The 18,451-nt window shown below is 37.0% G+C and overlaps 1 protein-coding gene across 1 annotated transcript; it reads left to right on the top strand.

Annotated features, from left to right (window-relative positions):
- The first annotated feature begins 4,656 nt into the window (after positions 1-4,656).
- Positions 4,657-6,028, top strand: LOC111365708. Its single transcript, XM_022986244.1, has 4 exons — positions 4,657-5,136; positions 5,182-5,318; positions 5,363-5,495; positions 5,759-6,028. The coding sequence occupies exons 1-4, from the start codon at positions 4,657-4,659 to the stop codon at positions 6,026-6,028; spliced, it is 1,020 nt and encodes a 339-aa protein (XP_022842012.1).
- The last annotated feature ends 12,423 nt before the right edge of the window (positions 6,029-18,451 follow it).

An 18,451-nucleotide genomic window follows, 5' to 3' on the forward strand; every position in this document is an offset into this window, starting at 1 on the left:
CAAAAGTATCACGTCAAGATCCAAAAGAAACTTCTTGAACCATACAGGTTCTTTAGCAGCTTCACAAGTAGCTACATATTATGTCTCCATGGTGAAATCAGCAATGTAAGATTACTTTATACTCATCCATACAATAGTTCCACTTCCCAAAGTAAATACTGAGCCCGACGTAGATTTTCTAGAGTCATGATTAGATTGAAAATCGAAATTAATGTATCCGATAGGATTCAAATCATGTCCTGAATAGATAAGCATATAATCTCTCGTTCTCCGAAGTTACTTGAATATATGTTTCACTGTTACCCAATGTTTTGGTCCTGGATTAGATTGATAACGACTAACAATACCTACAGCATAACAAATATCCAGTCTAGGGCAAAGCATAGCATACATGAGGCTTCCCACAGTCGAAGCATAAGGAACCTTCCTCATGTAATCTATCTCCGTTACAGACTTGGGAGAATGCTCCTTAGATAGATGAATTCCATGTCTAAAAGGAAGTTGTCCCGTTTTGAAATTCTCGTTACAAATCTAGACAATATTTTGTCAATATATGAAGCTTGGGATAATGCAATCCTTCTGTATTTCCTATCTCGTAAGATACGGATTCCTAAAACATAACTAATTTCTCATAAGTCCTTCATATCAAATTGTTACGACAACCATTTCTTTACAAATGACAATGTCCCTAAATCATTTCCAATGAGTAGAATGTCATCCACATAAAGAATTTGAAAAACTACTTTCTTCTATTGTATTCACTTGTAGACATGGTTAATCCAGATTTTGATCAAAACTATAAGTCTTAATGGTTTGATCAAATCTTACATTCTAAGACTCGGACACTTGAAAATTTTCCTTTCATGGCCTTCTTTTATGAACCTTTCAAGTTGCATCATGTAGATGGTCTCACCAAGATGTCTATTTAAAAATGCTATTTTGACGTCCATTTGCCAAATCTCATAATCATAATGAACGACAATGGATAAAAAGATTCGAATAGATTTAATCATGACAGGCAGTAAGAAGGTCTCTTCATAGTCAATACTTTCTCTTTGGGTAAAATCCTTGCCCACTAGCCTTGCTTTGAAGGTTTCAATTTTCCCATCTATACTTCTTTTCCTTTTATAAACCCACTTGCAGCCTATGGGTTTTACCACATTAGGCGCATCTACAAGATCCCTAACTTTGTTGTAATACATAGATTCCATTTTTGAGTTCATGGCAGATTTCCATGATTTAAAGTCTACATCCTCCATTACTTCCTTAAACGAAGTGGGATCTTCTTCTAGCTCAATAGAGATCTCATAATAGGACTCTCCATAGAGAAAGTATCTACAAGGTAATCTCTTAACCCTCCTACTACAAGTAATGGTTTAAGGTGCCTAATTGTCCAGTCTGACCAAAGGTCCTTTCTCTCTTCCCATAGTTTGGTCCTCTCCTTAGTTAGGACCAAAGTCCTCATCATCCCATTGAGAGGGCGCGTGGAGGTATAACAATGGGTGCCCGTTCTCTGCTACCTAAAGTTCTGTTTGTCCATGAGGCTCTGTAGGCTACACTTGTTCATTTACCTCATTAGCAACCATTTACCTCATTATATTTTTTTATAACTGTATGATGGCCCATCCTAATTGTGGTGTTTACAATTTTAACGTAGAAATGAAGCCCAAAAATAACAAAGCTCAAGGCCCATAAGAGAGGACTCAATTCAAGTGGGCTTGACCCAGCCCAATCAAAAGAAAATAGATTGGAATGATTAATGAAGGGAGCAAATCAGTGGAAGACGTCTCTCAAAACTGAAGAAATCCCGAATTGGAAGCTATCTGGACTGTCTATAGTATTTTCACCATATCTCCCTCATCTGACGTCGTATTTAGCTGATTCAAGAGGCCCTCGAAAGCTAATTTAATGTCCTATAATTTCTCTGAAATAGAGATTTTGAATTTCCCGCATTTTTTAAGTGAAAAATGGCCCACAATCCAAGGCTGAAAATATGCCGAATTGATGAGGCGAATTCTGGATTGATTTCTTCTTTCCTTGTGAAGATGGCTGAAAAGAGAGCAAGGATAAGGAGTTTATGGAGTAGGGAAAAGGGGTTTTGGACAGAGGAGCTTGGAAAGCAAGGAGGATCGATTCTTTCTCTTCTTTTTAGCTTTCAAGAGGAGGAAGCTACTCCAAACAAACTGCAGACCAGATTTATTGAGTTTTTTCTTCTTCCAATCTCTTTCAATTTTATGATGTTTATGTTAAACTCTTTTATTAAGTTTTTCTTCAATTTTAGCATGAACTAATTTCTATCTTCTAGAGTTTGTGATGCAGCCTAATTATGATTATGTGAATCCTTCTTTACTTGAATTAATTGGTATTTGTTCAATTGTTGAGTATCTCATTCTGGACTTAATGCTTGTGAATGACTTATCACCATTTACATGAGTTGGGATTCAATTTGAGACAGAGAAGTAATAATTGTTTCAGCCTGTGTTTGAGATACCACAGGGATTCTGTAGGATAGAGATATCTATGGACTTCTATAATCTTTATGGGTTTGTCTTTGTTCTTGATGAACACTGATAGGTTTAGAATTTTCACAGAGATGCAGAAACTTTTCCTGTTGAGATATTTCGTTAATACTTGAGAAAGATTAACGAATAAATTAGAGAGACTAGATTATCAACAATAAGGAACACCAACAATTAATTCAATTTAGATATTCGCATGATTAGTTATGGTGAATCAAAAACTCTAGAATCTTATTTTCTTGATTTTAACTTGCTTGTCCAATTCTTGTTAGTTTAACCCTTCTAGTTTAGATCATCATTTAATAAATTTTGATACTTATTTGTAATTTTTCATTCCTCGTGGGATGATCTTCTTACTCATCCACTTTATTACATGTTACGACTTGTTCGCTTGCGATTTCAACCAACAAGCTTTTGGTGCTGTTCCCGGGAAATTAGATAAAATTATTGATAATATCAACACTAGTTAAATTTGATCTAATTTGATTTATTTTGTCCTTTATTTCCAGGTTTTGCTTAGTGTATGAGATGAAAAAAGAGTTTGGAACTGCTACCTTATGATCCAGAAATTGAAAAAATAGCAAAATGATTGAGGAATAAGAATCGAGAGGCTCGAAAAAATTCAAACACTATGGCAGACAATGAGAATCCAAGACATGACACATGAGCTCTATGGGATTTTGCTCTACCACAGGTTACAGGAATCAATTCAATCACCAGGAAACCTAGTATTGCATCCAACAACTTTGAGATTAAGCCAGCTATCCTACAAATGATTCAAACATCAATTCAATTCCATCAATTTCCGAGTGATGACCCCAATGCCCATATAGCAAGTTTTCTAGAAGTTTGTGATACCTTCAAGCAAAATGGTGTTACTGATGATGCCATTTGCCTTCGGTTATTTCCTTTCTCTCTTGAAGACAGAGCAAAAAATTGGCTAAATTCATTGCCTGCAGATTCAATCACTAGTTGGGAAGATTTAGCTCAGAAGTTTCTCGCTAATTTTTTTTCCACCAACCAAGACAGCAAAGAAGCGTAATGAGATTTCAAATTTTTCTCAAACGGAGGGCGAACCACTTTACGAGGCTTGGGAACGATATAATGACCTACTTAGGTGATGCCCTAACCATGGATTACCGAAGTGGATGTAAGTTCAGAACTTCTATAACGGACTTGCTATCTTTACAAGAACTCTAATAGATGCCGCTTCAGGAGGAACATTTATGGGTAAATCCTTAGATGATGCGTATGATCTGTTGGTGGAGATGGCGATGAACAACAATCAATGGCCAAATGAGAGAATTTTATCGAAGAAAGCAGTAGGAATGCAAGAGATCGAAGCCATCACTACCTTGACAACTCAAGTCCATAATCTTACTCAACAATTGAAGGCCAACCAATTGACAGCAAATGCCATTCACTTAACACCACCAGTTTGTGATTTTGTCATGGAAACCATCTGAGTGAAGAATGTCAAGTGGGAAATCCCTTCTCTCAATCCCAAACGAAGCAAGCATACTTTGTTACAAATTACAATCGACAAAACAATCCATATATTGCAACATACAACCCTGGATGGAAAAATCATCCCAATTTTTCATGAAATGATCAGAATGTATTGAAACCTCCACCTGGTCCGTCATCAAATGATCTACCAAAAGAGAAGTCATCACTTGAAGAAGTAATGGCACAATTAGCAACTAACATCAACAGATTCATAATAGAGACTAAGACCAATTTTCAGAATCAAGCAGCTTCGATACGGAATTTAGAAGTCCAAGTTGGTCAATTGGCCAATATGCTAACTGGGAGACAACAAAGAAATTTGCCTAACACGACTGAAGTGAATCCAAAGGAACAGTGCAAGGCAATCACTTTAAGAAATGGAAAAGAGTTAGAAACTCCAATTACTAGTGAAAAGTTTGAAATAGAAGATCAAGAGATGCAACTCCACACACCAACGCTTAGCAAGGAGATTTCCAGCAATCAACCAATCCCACCACAGCATCTAGCACCAAGAGTTCCATTCCCTTAACGACTCAAAAAGAATAAGCTTGATAAGCAATTTTCTAAATTTTTAGATGTGTTTAAAAAATTGCATATTAACATTCCTTTTACAGAAGCTCTCGAACAAATGCCAAGCTATGTGAAATTTATGAAGGACATCTTGTCAAATAAGAGGAGATTGGAAGAATATGAGACAGTAGCCCTTACTAAAGAGTGTAGTGCAATTCTAAAAAAGAAAATGCCTCCAAATCTCAAGGACCCAGGGAGATTTACTCTCCCTTGTTCAATTCGAAATTCTATGTTTGAAAGAGCTTTATTTGACTTAGGTGCAAGTATTAATCTCATGTCTTTGTCTATTTTTAGGAAAGTTGGACTAGGTGACGTGAGACCTACTATAGTATCATTGCAATTAGCGGATCACTCAATAAAACACCCACGGGGAATCATTGAGGATGTGCTTGTCAAGGTGGACAAATTTATTCTTCCAACCGACTTTCTCATTCTAGACATGGAGGAGGATAGGAAAATTCCTATCATTCTTGGCAGACCATTCTTAGCTACTGGTCGAGTTCTAATTGATGTCCAAAGGAGAGAATTGCGATTGAGAGTATAAGAGGAGGAAGTAACCTTTAATGTTTTTAATGCCATCAAGTATCCGGATACAAGTGAGAGTTATTTCAGCATCCAAGCAATCAACCCCTTGGTCACTGAAGTATTTAACCAACAAAAGGAATTGTTGGAAGCTTGTTTGGTTAGCCCCAATCTGACTATGGTGGAAGATCCAAAAGTGTTAGAATATGCTTTGTGGATGATTCTTTTGGTCCTAGCTGCAGAAAATATTTTGAAGATTTAGGACACGGAACATCATGTCTCCTTTCATCTGTTGAGAAACCACCTACATTAGAGCTTAAGCCCTTACCTAAACATCTTCAATATGTGTATCTAGGTGAATCATTTACTCTTCAGGTAATTATTTCATCTAAGCTATCCATTGAAGAAGAGGAAAAGTTGTAGAGAGTGCTTAGAGAACATGAGGCAGCAATTGGATGGATACTTGCATAAATCAAGGGAATTAGCCCTTCTATTTGTATGCATCGGATTTTGCTGGAAGAAGATTGCAAGCCAATAGTGGAGCACCAAAGAAGACTCAATCTGACAATGAAGGAAGTGGTGCGTAAAAAGGTCTTAAAATGGTTAGATGTCGGAGTGACTTGCCCAATTTCTGGTAGCTATGGATTAATCCTAGGCAAGTAGTACCAAAAAAGGAAGGAATGACAGTGGTGAAAAATGCTAACAATGAGTTGATCCCTACAAGAATAGTTACCGGGTGGAGAATTTGCATGGATTATCGAAAATTGAACAAAGCCACTCAGAAAGACCACTTTCCTTTGCCATTCATTGATCAAATATTGGATAGGCTATCTGGGCATGAATACTATTGCTTCCTAGATGGCTTTTCGTGGTATAATCAAATAGCCATAGCACCGGACGACCAATAGAAGACCACATTCACATGCCCTTATGACACTTTCACCTTTTGTCGAATGTCATTTGGACTTCGCAATGTGCCAGCCACCTTTTAAAGGTATATGATGTCAATCTTTTCAGATATGGTAAAGCGGATTATTGAAATTTCATGGATGATTTTTCTGTTTTCGGATCTTCTTTTGATGATTGTCTTGGGAATTTGGCGTTAGTTTTGAAGAGATGTGAAGAACTAATCTTTTGCTTAATTAGGAAAAGTGACACGTCATGGTAAAAGAGGGAATTGTCTTGGGTCATCGAATCTCTTCAAAGGGTATTGAAGTGGATAAAGCAAAAATTGAGACAATCGAAAAGCTTCCACCACCAACAATAATAAAAGGAGTTAGGAGCTTTCTTGGATATGCCGAGTTTTATAGAAGATTTATTAAGGACTTTTCCAAGATCTCCAAACCCCTTTGTAGCTTGCTTGTGAAAGAAACACTATTTGTGTTTGATGAAGAATGTAATAAGGCGTTCTTCTTACTAAAAGAGAAGCTTGTGTCGGCTCCGATTGTTATAGCTTCGAATTGGGATCTACCGTTTGAATTGATGTGCGATGCAAGTGACTATGCCGTTGGTATGGTATTGGGGTAGTGAAAGAACAAACAATTTCATACCATTTATTGTGTTAGCAGAACCCTTAATGATGCCCAACTCAACTATGCCACAATTGAGAAAGAACTCTTGCTATAGTCTTCACTTTTAACAAGTTTCGATCATATCTTATTGGGAATAAAGTGATAGCCTACACTAATCATTCCATAGTTAAATAACTTATTATAAAGAAGGAAGCCAAGCCAAGACTCATCCGTTGGGTTCTCTTGCTACAAGAATTTGATATTGAGATTAAAGAGAAGAATGGAATCGAAAATATGGTGGCAGATCACCTCTCACGGCTTGAGTTACAGGAGCAACTTGAGGCTCAAAAACAGTCCATAATTCTTGGATGAACAACTTTTTGGCTATTTCTTCTGACAATCCTTTACCGTGTTATGCAAATTATGTCAATTTTCTTGCAGGAAAAATCATTTCCCCCCAACTTTTCATATCAAGAAAAGAAGAATTTTTTGTCAGAAGTAAAGCATTACTATTGGTAAGAACCGATACTCTACAAGCATTGTGTGGACCAGATAATCAGGCTATGTGTTCCAGAAGAGGAGATGACAGATATTTTGATGCATTGCCATACACTAGAATGTGGAGGGCATTTTGGACCTCATCGGGTAGTAGCTAAAGTTTTCCAATTCGGATTCTATTGGCCAACATTGTTCAAGGATTGTCATACTTTTATTGCCGCTTGTGATAAATGCCAACGCTCCGGGAACATATCTAAAAGAAATGAAATGCGTTTGTAGAATATTATAGAGATGGAGTTGTTTGACGTTTGGGGTATTGACTTCATGGGACCCTTTCCTTCATCCTACAACAACAAATAAATTCTTTTAGCAGTATATTATATATCTAAGTGGGTAGAGGCAATCGTAACTCCTACTAATGATGGAAAAGTGGTGCAGAATTTTCTCCGAAAGGATATTTTTTCCAAATTCAGGATTCCTGAGGCCATTATTAGCGATGAAGGGACTCACTTTTGTAACAAGCAGTTTGAAGCTCTATTATTAAAATATAGAGTTAGACATCGAAGAGCATTGGCTTATCATCCTTCGACAAATGGAAAGCGGAGATATCAAATAGGGAGTTGAAGCAAATTCTAGAGAAAACAGTTAACAATTCTCAAAAAGATTGGGACAAAAAGCTAGATGATGCACCGTGGGTTTATCAGACAGCATACAAAACACCTTTGGGAATGTTTCCTTATCGGTTAGTCTATGGAAAATCATGCCACCTTCCTATAGAGCTCGAGCACAAAGCTTATCGGGTGATGAAGCAACTAAACATGGATCTTCAAGCAACTAGTGAAAAGCGTTGTTTGCAAATTAACGAGATGGATGAGTGTCGTGATGAAGCTTATGAGAATGCAAGGATTTACAAGGAACGGACCAAGACTTCGCATGATAAGTACATCTCAAAGAAAGAGTTTCTACCTGGACAACAAATTTTGCTTTACAATTTAAGGCTTCGCCTCTTTCTCGAAAAGCTCAAATGTCGATGGTCAGGTCCATTCACAGTTGTTAAAGTTTTTCCCCATGGAACAGTGAAAATCACTCATGATGAGAAGGGGGCGTTTAAAGTGAATGGACAACGTTTGAAGCCTTATTTAAATGGTGAATTTGACGGTAAAAAGATCACCATTCTTCTTGATCTGGTCTATAAGAAGAGCAACGGTCAAGCTGTTGACTATAACTAAATGCTTCTTGGGAAACAACCAAAGCATTCTAAATCTTTTTTTTTATTTTCCATATTCTTCTTTTCCTCAATTACTTTGTGTGAATTTTGATTTCATATTTTTTTATTTTTTGTTTTTTATTTTTTTTGGTGTGGTAGTGACGTAATTCTCCACCTTCTTGCTCCAGTAGTTGAATGCATTGAAGAGGATGCCAAGAGAGATGAAGCTTGATCCATCTCCACCAATGAACAGCGAAGTTTCTTCTTATCATGGTTTTTTTTGTTTTTTTTTCCCTTTCTTTGTTGCACATTGAAGAAAATGTTAAGTTTTAGATGGGGAGTGCTAAGGATGAATGTATGTATTCTTGTTTGCATGAATTCAGCTTTGCTATTTTGGTTTGATTACAAAGTATTTTTACTTGAGTAAATTGTGCTGTTTACGTAAGGTATTGAAACACCTCAAAAAATTTTCTTTTCATGCACGTAAGCTAAGCTCATGTGGTTTGATGGATATAGAACTCGTACAATTAGAGAATACTCACATTTAAGTTGCAACCTTTTACACATGTAAGCAATTGGGCCATTCTCATTTTTTTGAGAGAGAAGCTATCATATTCTTAATATTACCTTCAGCATTGTGGCGTTACATGATCTCATTATCCTCCAAATTCGGTTGACTACTGGGAATACTGTTACACGATTTTTGGTATGTTGGTTTGATTATACTCAAGAAATGATGCAGGTCAATTTAGGATGTAGTTTGAGCCTTTCAAGCAACCCATGTTTCATCCAATAGAAGCCACTTTGAGCTAAAATCTCAGCCAGGTCTTTGTTAAGCCATTTATTTCCTCACCCACTCCACATTAGAGGTTGAGCCTAAGTTGATTATCTCATTCACCTTCAAATCTCAAGTATGTAGTATGGGGAATATGTTGTTGAAAAAAATAAACATCAGAAATGAATGAAGAATGGGTATGAAAAATACTTTGAAGTGAGGTTTGTTGCTGTAAAATCCCTAATAAAAAAAAGCTTTTTTTTTTATTACAATTGGACACAATTGCGTTTCGCATAATTTGACCAAATGTTGCACATTTGGGGCCCACTTGATGGAAAAATGGGCACCAGACAGGCCCTAAGTCTACAAGTTGATGACGAACCTCAATATATACTTGAGAGCTAATATTCTTCTTCAATCCTCTTATCCTTCCTTTCAATTTGACCCCAGTACTATTACAACCTTCTTATTGACCTTTTGATCCTAAGTGGGTTAGTGGTTAGAGTGGTTGAGTTCCCATTAGTTGGCATCCTCTAATGAGATCAATTTTGTTATTTCACTCTTTTGCTCCTATTTCACTCTTTTGCACGCAGACAATTATTATTTCCATTTATTTGAGTGGCAATATTTCTCAACCTTCATTACCTCTGTTGGCAATAGTTTTTTTTTCATGGTTGAATATCACACTTAATGTCGACAAAAAAATAACTTTGTTTGGGATGTTCTCGACATTGTATGAGTTTTGGTTTGATGGAAAGATGGTGAAGAGCTTAACACACACAAACACGAGTTCTGGGAGTGTGCTTTGATAGACAAACTTTGGTAGCAATGTTGATTTCTAGAGAATGATTTGTTTGATTGCCTGAATAATTTTTGCTTAATTTGTGTAAAATGATTTTCACCTGGGACGGGTAGCAATACTTTTTCTTCACATAAATTGCAAGGGACTAGCAATACGCTAGTTGGGGCTGTGATAGAGTGCATAAGATTGCATTTTAAATGCTGATTGCTTATGACTATTTGCTAATAAATAAGTATATTTGAGATTAATAATGATATTTTTTATAGTTGAATGATGGCCATTCCTAATTGTGGTGTTTACAATTTTAATGTAGAAATGAAGCCCAAAAATAATAATGCTCAAGGCCCATAAGAGAGGACTCAAATGAAGTTGGCTTGACCCAGCCCAATCAAAAGAAAATAGATTGGAATGATTAATGAAGGGAGCAAATCAGTGGAAGAAGTCTCTCGAATGTGAAGAAATCCCGAATTGGAAGCTATCTGGACTGTCTTTAGTATTTTCACCATATCTCCCTCATCCGACGTCGTATTGAGCTGATTAAAGAGGCCCTGCAAAGATAATTTAATCTCCTATAATTTCTCTTCAAATAGGGATTTTTGAATTTCCCACGTTTTCCAAGTGAAAAATGGACCGAAATCAAAGGCTGAAAATATGCCGAATTGATGAGGCGAATTCGGGATTGATTTATTCTTTCCTTGTGAAGATGGCTAGAAAGAGAGCAAGGATCAGGAGTTTATGGAGGAGGAAAAGGGAGATTTAGACAGAGGAGCTTGGAAAGCAAGGAGGATCGATTCTTTCTCTTCTGTTTGGCTTTCAAGAGGAGGAAGCTACACCAAGCAAACTGCAGACCATATTTACTGAGTTTTTTTCTTCTTCCAATCTCTTTCAGCTTCTTGATGTTTATGTTAAACTCTTTTATTCAGTTTTTCTTCAATTTTAGCAAGAACTAATTTCTATTTTCTAGAGTTTGTGATGTAGCCTAATTATGATTATGTGAATCCTTCTTTACTTGAATTAATTGGTATTTGCTCAATGGTTGAGTATCTCATTCTGGACTTAATACTTGTGTATGACTGATCACCATTTACATGAGTTGGGACTCACTTTGAGACAGAGAAGTAATAATTTTTTCAGCTTGTGTTTGAGATACCACAGGGATTCTATAGGATAGAGATATCTATGGGCTTGTGTGATCTTTATGGGTTTATCTTTGTTCTTAATGAACGCTAACAGGTTTAGAATTTTCACAGAGATGTAGAAAATTTTCTGTTGAGAGTTAATACTTGAGAAAGATTAATGAATCAATTAGAGAGACTCGATTATCAACAATATGGAACACTTCCAATTAATTCAATTTAGATATTTGCATATGATTAGTTATGGTGAATCAAAAACTCTATAATCTTATTTTTCTTGAATTTAACTTGCTTGTTCAATTCTTGTTAGTTCAACCATTCTAGTTAAATAATTCATTTACATTCGAATTGTCAAATAGATCATCATTTAATAAATTTTGATACTTATTTGTAATTTTTCATTCCTCGTGGGACGGTATTCTTACTCATTCACTTTCTTACTTATTATGACTCGTGCACTTGCAATTTCAACCGACAAGTTTTTGGCCCTGTTGTCGGGGAATTAGATAAAATTATTGATAATATCAATGCTAGTTAAATTTGATCTAATTTGATTTATTTTTTCCTTTATTTCCAGGTTTTGCTTAGTGTACGAGATGCAAAAAGAGTTTGGAACTGCTACCTTATGATACAAAAATTGAAAAAATAGCAAAAAGATTGAGGAAAAAGAAGGGAGAGGCTCGAAAAAATTCAAACACTTTGGCAGACTACAAGAATCCAAGACGTGGCACACGAGCTCTATGGGATTTTGCTCTACCACAGGTCACAGGAATCAATTCAGTCATCTAGAACCTAGTATTGCAGCCAACAACTTTGAGACTAAGCCAGCTATCCTACAAATGATTTAAATATCAATTCAATTCCATGGATTTTCGAGTGATGACCCCAATGCCCATATAGCAAGTTTTCTGAAAGTTTGTGACACCTTCAAGCAAAATGGTGTTACTGATGATGCCATTCGCGTTCGGTTATTTCCTGTCTTTCTTCAAGACTAAGCAAAAAACTGGCTAAATTCATTGCATGCAAATTCATTCATTAGTTGGGAAGATTTAGGTCAGAAGTTTCTCGCTAAATTTTTTCCACCAGCCAAGACAGCAAAGATGCGCAATGAGATTTCAAATTTTTCTCAAATGGAGGGCGAATCACTTTACGAGGCTGCGGAGCATTATAAAGACCTACTTAGGTAATGCCCTAACCATGGATTGCCGAAGTGGATGTAAGTTCAGAACTTCTATAATGGACTTGCTGCCTCTACAAGAACTCTAATAGATGCCACTTCAGGAGGAGCGTTTATGGATAAATCCCTAGATGATGCATATGATCTGTTGGAGGAGATGGCGATGAATAACAATCAATGGCCAAATGAGAGAATTTTACTGAAGAAAGCAATAGGAGTGCATGAGATTGAAGCCATCACTACCTTGATAGCTCAAGTCCATAATCTTACTCAACAATTGAAGGCCAACCAATTGACAAGAAATGACATTCACTTGACATCGCCAGTTTCTGATTTTATCATGGAAACCATCCGAGTGAAGAATGTCAAGTGGAAAATCCCTTCGCTCAATCCCAAACGGACAGAGCACACTTCGCTGCAAATTACAATCGGGAAAACAATCCATATAGTGCAACATACAACCCCAGATGAAAAAAACATCCCAATTTTTCATGGAATAATTAGAATATATTGAAACCTCCACCTGGTTCGTCATCTAGTGATCTACCGAAAGAGAAGTCATCACTTGAAGAAGCAACGGGACAATTAGCAACTAACATCAACAGATTCATAATAGAGACTAAGACCAATTTTCATAATCAAGCAGCTTCGATACGGAATTTAGAAGTCCAAGTTGGTCAATATGCTAACTGGGAGATAATAAAGAAATTTGCCTAACACGACTGAAGTGAATCCAAAGGAACAGTGCAAGGCGATCACTTTGAGAAATGGAAAAGAGTTAGAAACTCCAATTACTGGTGAAAAGTTTGAAAAAGAAGATCAAGAGAATGCAACTCCACACACCAACGCTTAGCAAGCAGATTTCCAGCAATCAACCAATCCCACCACAGCATCTAGCACCAAGAGTTCCATTCCCTCAACAATTCAAAAAAGAATAAGCTTGATAAACAATTTTCTAAATTTTTAGATGTGTGTAAAAAATTGCATATTAACATTCCTTTTGCAGAAGCTCTCGAACAAATGCCAAGCTATGTGAAATTTATGAACGACATCTTGTCAAATAAGAGGAGATTGGAAGAATATGAGACAATAGCCCTTACTAAAGAGTGTAGTGCAATTCTACAAAAGAAGTGACTCCAAAGCTCAAGGATCCAATGAGTTTTACTCTCCCTTGTTCAATTCAAAATTCTATGTTTGAAAGAGCTTTATGTGACTTAGGTGCAAGTATTAATCTTATGCCTTTGTCCATTTTTAGGAAACTTGGACTAGGTGAGGCAAGACCTACTACAATATCATTGCAATTAGTGGATCACTCAATAAAACACCTAGAAGAAATCATTGAGGATGTGCTTGTCAAGGTAGACATGTTTATTCTTCCAACCGACTTTCTCATTCTAGACATGGAGGAGGATAGGAAAATTCCTATCATTCTTGGCAGACCATTCTTAGCTACTAACAGAGTTCTAATTGATGTCCAAAGAGGAGAATTGTGATTGAGAGTACAAGAGGAGGAGGTAACCTTTAATGTTTTTAATGCCATCAAGTATTCGGATACAAGTGAGAGTTGTTTTAGCATCCAAGCAATCGACCCCTTGGTCACTGAAGTATTTAACCAGCAAAAGAAATCGTTGGACGCTTGTTTGGTTAGCCCCAATCCGATTATGGTGGAAGATCCAGAAGTGTTAAAATATGCTTTTTGGATAGATTTTTTTGGTCCTAACCGTAGAAAATATTTTGAAGATTTGAGACATGGAACATCAATACCCCTTCCATCTGTTGAGAAACCACCTGCATTGGAGCTTAAGCCCTTACCTAAACATCTTCAATATGCGTATCTTAGTAAATCATTTACTCTTTTGGTAATTATTTCATCCAAGCTATCCATTGAAGAAGAGGAAAAGTTGTTGAGAGTGCTTAGAGAACATAAGGCAGCAATTGGATGGACACTTGCATATATCAAGAGAATTAGCCCATCTATTTGTATGCACCAAATTTTGCTGGAAGAAGATTGCAAGCCAATCATGGAACACCAAAGAAGACTGAATCTGACAATGAAGGAAGTGGTGCATAAAGAGGTCTTAAAATGGTTAGATACCGAAGTGACTTACCCAATTTTTGATAGCTCATAGACCAATCTTATGCAACTAGTACCAAAAAAGGGAGAAATGATAGAGGTGAAAAATGCTAACAATGAGTTGATCCCTACAAAAATAGTTACCGGGTGGAGAATTTGCATGGATTATCGAAAATTGAACAAAGCCACTCGGAAGGACCACTTCCCTTTGGTATTCATTGATCAAATGTTGGACACGCTGGACAGGCGTGAGTACTATGGCTTCCTAGATGGATATTTGGGGTATAATCAAATAGCCATAGCACCGAAGGACTAAGAGAAGGCCACCTTCACATGCCCTTATGGCACTTTCGCCTTTCGTCAATTGCCATTTGGACTTTGCAATGTGCTAGCCACCTTCCAAAGGTGTATGATGTCCATCTTTTCAGATATGGTAAAGCAGATTATTGAAATTTTCATGGATGATTTTTCTGTATTCGAATCTTCTTTTGATGATTGCCTTGGAAATTCGGCGTTAGTTTTGAAGAGATGTGAAGAAACTAACCTTTTGCTTAATTAGGAAAAGTGTCACTTCATTGTAAAAGAGGGAATTGTCTTGGGTCATTAGATTAGAGGGGATTGAAGCAGATAGAGCAAAAATTGAGACAATCGAGAAGCTTCCACCACCAAAAACAATAAAAGGAGTTAGGAGCTTTCTTGGACATGCCGAATTTTATATAAGATTTATTAATGACTTTTCCAAGATCTCCAAACTCCTTTGTAGCTTGCTTGTGAAAGAAACATCATTTGTGTTTGATGAAGAATGTGATAAGGCGCTCTTCTTACTAAAAGAGAAACTTGTGTCGGCTTCGATCGTTATAGCCCGGGATTGGGATCTACCGTTTGAATTGATGTACGATGCAAGTGACTATGCCGTTGGTACGGTATTGGGACAGTGAAAGGACAAATAGTTTCATACCATTTATTATGCTAGCAGAACCCTTAATGATGCCCAACTCAACTATGCCACAACTGAGAAGGAACTCTTGCTATAGTCTTCACTTTTGACAAGTTTCGACCATATCTCATTGGGAATAAAGTGATAGTCTACATTGATCATTCCACAATTAAATAACTTATTATGAAGAAGGAAGCCAAGCCAAGACTCATCCGTTGGGTTTTCTTGCTACAAGAATTTGACATTGAGATTAAAGACAAGAATGGAACCAAAAATATGGCGGCAGATCATCTCTCACGGCTAGAGTTACAGGAGCAACTTGAGTCTCAACAACTACCCATAGATGATAAATTCCCGAATGAGCAACGTTTAGCTATTTCTTCTAACAATCATTTACCGTGGTAAGCAGATTATGTCAATTTTCTTGCAGGAAAAATATCCCCACCCCCTCAACTTTTCTTATCAACAAAAGAAGAAATTTCTGTCGGAAGTAAAGCATTACAATTGGGAAGAACCGATACTCTACAAGCATTGTGTGGACCAAATAATCAGGCGATGTATTCCAGAAGAGAAGATGACAGATATTTTGATGCGTTTCCATACACTTGAACGTGGAGGGCATTTTGGACTTCATCGGACAGCAGCTAAAGTTCTCCAATTCGGATTCTATTGGCCAACATTGTTCAAGGATTCTCATACTTTTATTGTCGCTTGTGATAGATGCCAAAGCTCTAGGAACATATCTAAAAGAAATGAAATGCCTTTGTAGAATATTCTAGAGGTGGATTTGTTTGACGTTTGGGGTATTAACTTCATGGGACCCTTTCCTTCATCTTACTACAACAAATACATTCTTCTAGCAGTGGATTGTGTATATAAGTGGGTAAAGGCAATCGCAGCTCTTACTAATGATGGAAAAGTGGTGCGGAATTTTCTCCGGAAGAATTTTTTTTCCAGATTTGGGACTCCTAAGGCCATTATTAGCGATGAAGGGACTCACTTTTTTAACAAGCAGTTTGAAGCTCTAATATTAAAATATGGAGTTAGACATCGAAGAGCATTGGCTTATCACCCTCAGAGAAATGGATAAGCGAAGATATCAAATGGGGAGGTGAAGCAAATTCTAGAGCAAATAATTAACAATTCTTGAAAAGATTGGGCCAAAAAGCTAGATAATGCACTGTGGGCTTATCTGACAGCATACAAAACACCTTTAAGAATATGATGCGAACCTGGTTAGCAAGGTTGCTTCAAACCCCCCTCCTAAGAATTGACACCGGATCCAAGGAACGTCCAAATAATGATCAAAGTTTAGGAATCTACCCGCAAAAATGAACTTAGCAACTGAACGTATATGAAATGAACGACCTCTTAATCACACGATCTTGAAATCTCCTCCGAATTTGTGGATTTGACCCAAAGAATTAATGAATCAAACAAACTAATGATAACGATGATGTGAAGGACATTTTGATTACACAACCCAAAGAATCTAACCCGATGATTTGTTTGAACACCACAAGATATTAAATCTTGATATGTTCGGTATTTTGAAGCAAAAGCTTCGAAGAGAATTTTTCATTCAATAATTCATGGTAAAAGTCTTGGTAATTGTTACAATGAAATATAAATCCAACTTATACTAAAATCCTAGAAATAATTAAAAAGGAAATAAAATTCAAAATCGTATTTTAAAAGGAATAAAATACTAAAAGATGCCCAAGAAATGTGCAAGATTGGAACTTGGTAAGAATTGTAATTAAACTTGGTAACTGCGCACAAAATCCATATTCTGTCTTGGACATCTCTATGTGACCACATTGTGGAAGTTGTTGCAGTTGCATGGTGTTATTGATTTCGGCCATTAACTCTCCTGCTGCAATTGTTGCAACCGCAAGGCTTGGAGAGCCGCATAGCTCTCGATTTTTGGCTGCACTTTCGACTGAAATTAACAAGATGTTCCCAATTGATTTGGCCCTCGGTTCCTTCATCAAACTTACTCCTTAACTTGTGAACTTCATGGTTTTGGATGCCATTGATCGAATATATATGTGACCAATTTTATTAGCTCTTCCGAAGTCTCGACTTGGCTCGGTTCTTCCTTGCTTGCAGCCAAATTCTTCCAACCGGTTTTAACAACTCCAATTGACCTCCAATTACGTTCCAACCTTGGCCTCGACCCTTCGTCAACATTCGCCAAGTTATGAAAAATTTACGATCCCCTTGGATCAAATCATCTCCTCTCTCAACCTCGAATCCAAACCTGGAACATCCAAATTATAGCCATTGTTCCCAATCAATGTAAGCACATGAAATGGTCCACCGTCTCGAGGATGAAATTTGGACCGCCTTTGAACTCAAACCCATCTCTTGTATATATAAACCCAGCCGCCTTCACAATGATCAAAATGTGCACGCCCTGACGGTTTTCTTTTGCGAGTTGGTGATGTTCCAAGAATGATTTTATTTGATAAATCTCCATGCATTTTCCTTGCTTCACTCAGCCTAGACAATTGTAGCAATGTCACTTCCAATGGATGCATTTTTTCCCACATGTCATCTTTGTATCTCAATCCAAGGCATATGAACTCCTTGCAAACAAATTCCGTCCATTGCATTTGAAACTCCGTTGTCTCTTCGGGAATCACAAATTCAATCTCCGGTATATATGATATTTCCAAAGCAAGGCATTGTTGTCTAATTTTATCCACAAGTTGATGTCCAAACTGAGGCTCAAATCCCGAGTTGGGTGGTATTCCAATAGGATTATTTTCTGGAATTAAATCTTCGGTAACCTGCAAAATAGAATTATTTAAAACAGGGAAGGAAATGTTAGTTTTCTCCAACGCCCCCTCAATTTTAACCTCCTCTTCATGCAAGCTCACTTCCAACTCCTTTTTTATTTCAGAAAACCCTACTCTATTTTCCACTTGTAACTCCTCTTCGATTTTAGTCACTTCGCCATTTTCACTCTCGACTTCCTTTTTATCTTCTCTTGACTCTCCGCCTTTTTTCTCACAATCAACCACCTCACTCATTTCTCCTTTACTCTCTTGCCCCTCCAAGTGATTAATTTGAGAATTAACCTTATCATGAAGCCCTGGTACTTCTAATTTAAAATTCCGACTTGCTAAGTCACTTGATGTACTATGCACATGCTTCACACTAATTGTTTTCTTTTCCCTTCTTTCAAACCTATCACATTGATTCCTCA

The sequence above is a fragment of the Olea europaea genome, chromosome 17 (assembly GCF_002742605.1).
Source record: "Olea europaea var. sylvestris chromosome 17, O_europaea_v1, whole genome shotgun sequence".
In the NCBI taxonomy this organism is placed as follows: domain Eukaryota; kingdom Viridiplantae; phylum Streptophyta; class Magnoliopsida; order Lamiales; family Oleaceae; genus Olea; species Olea europaea.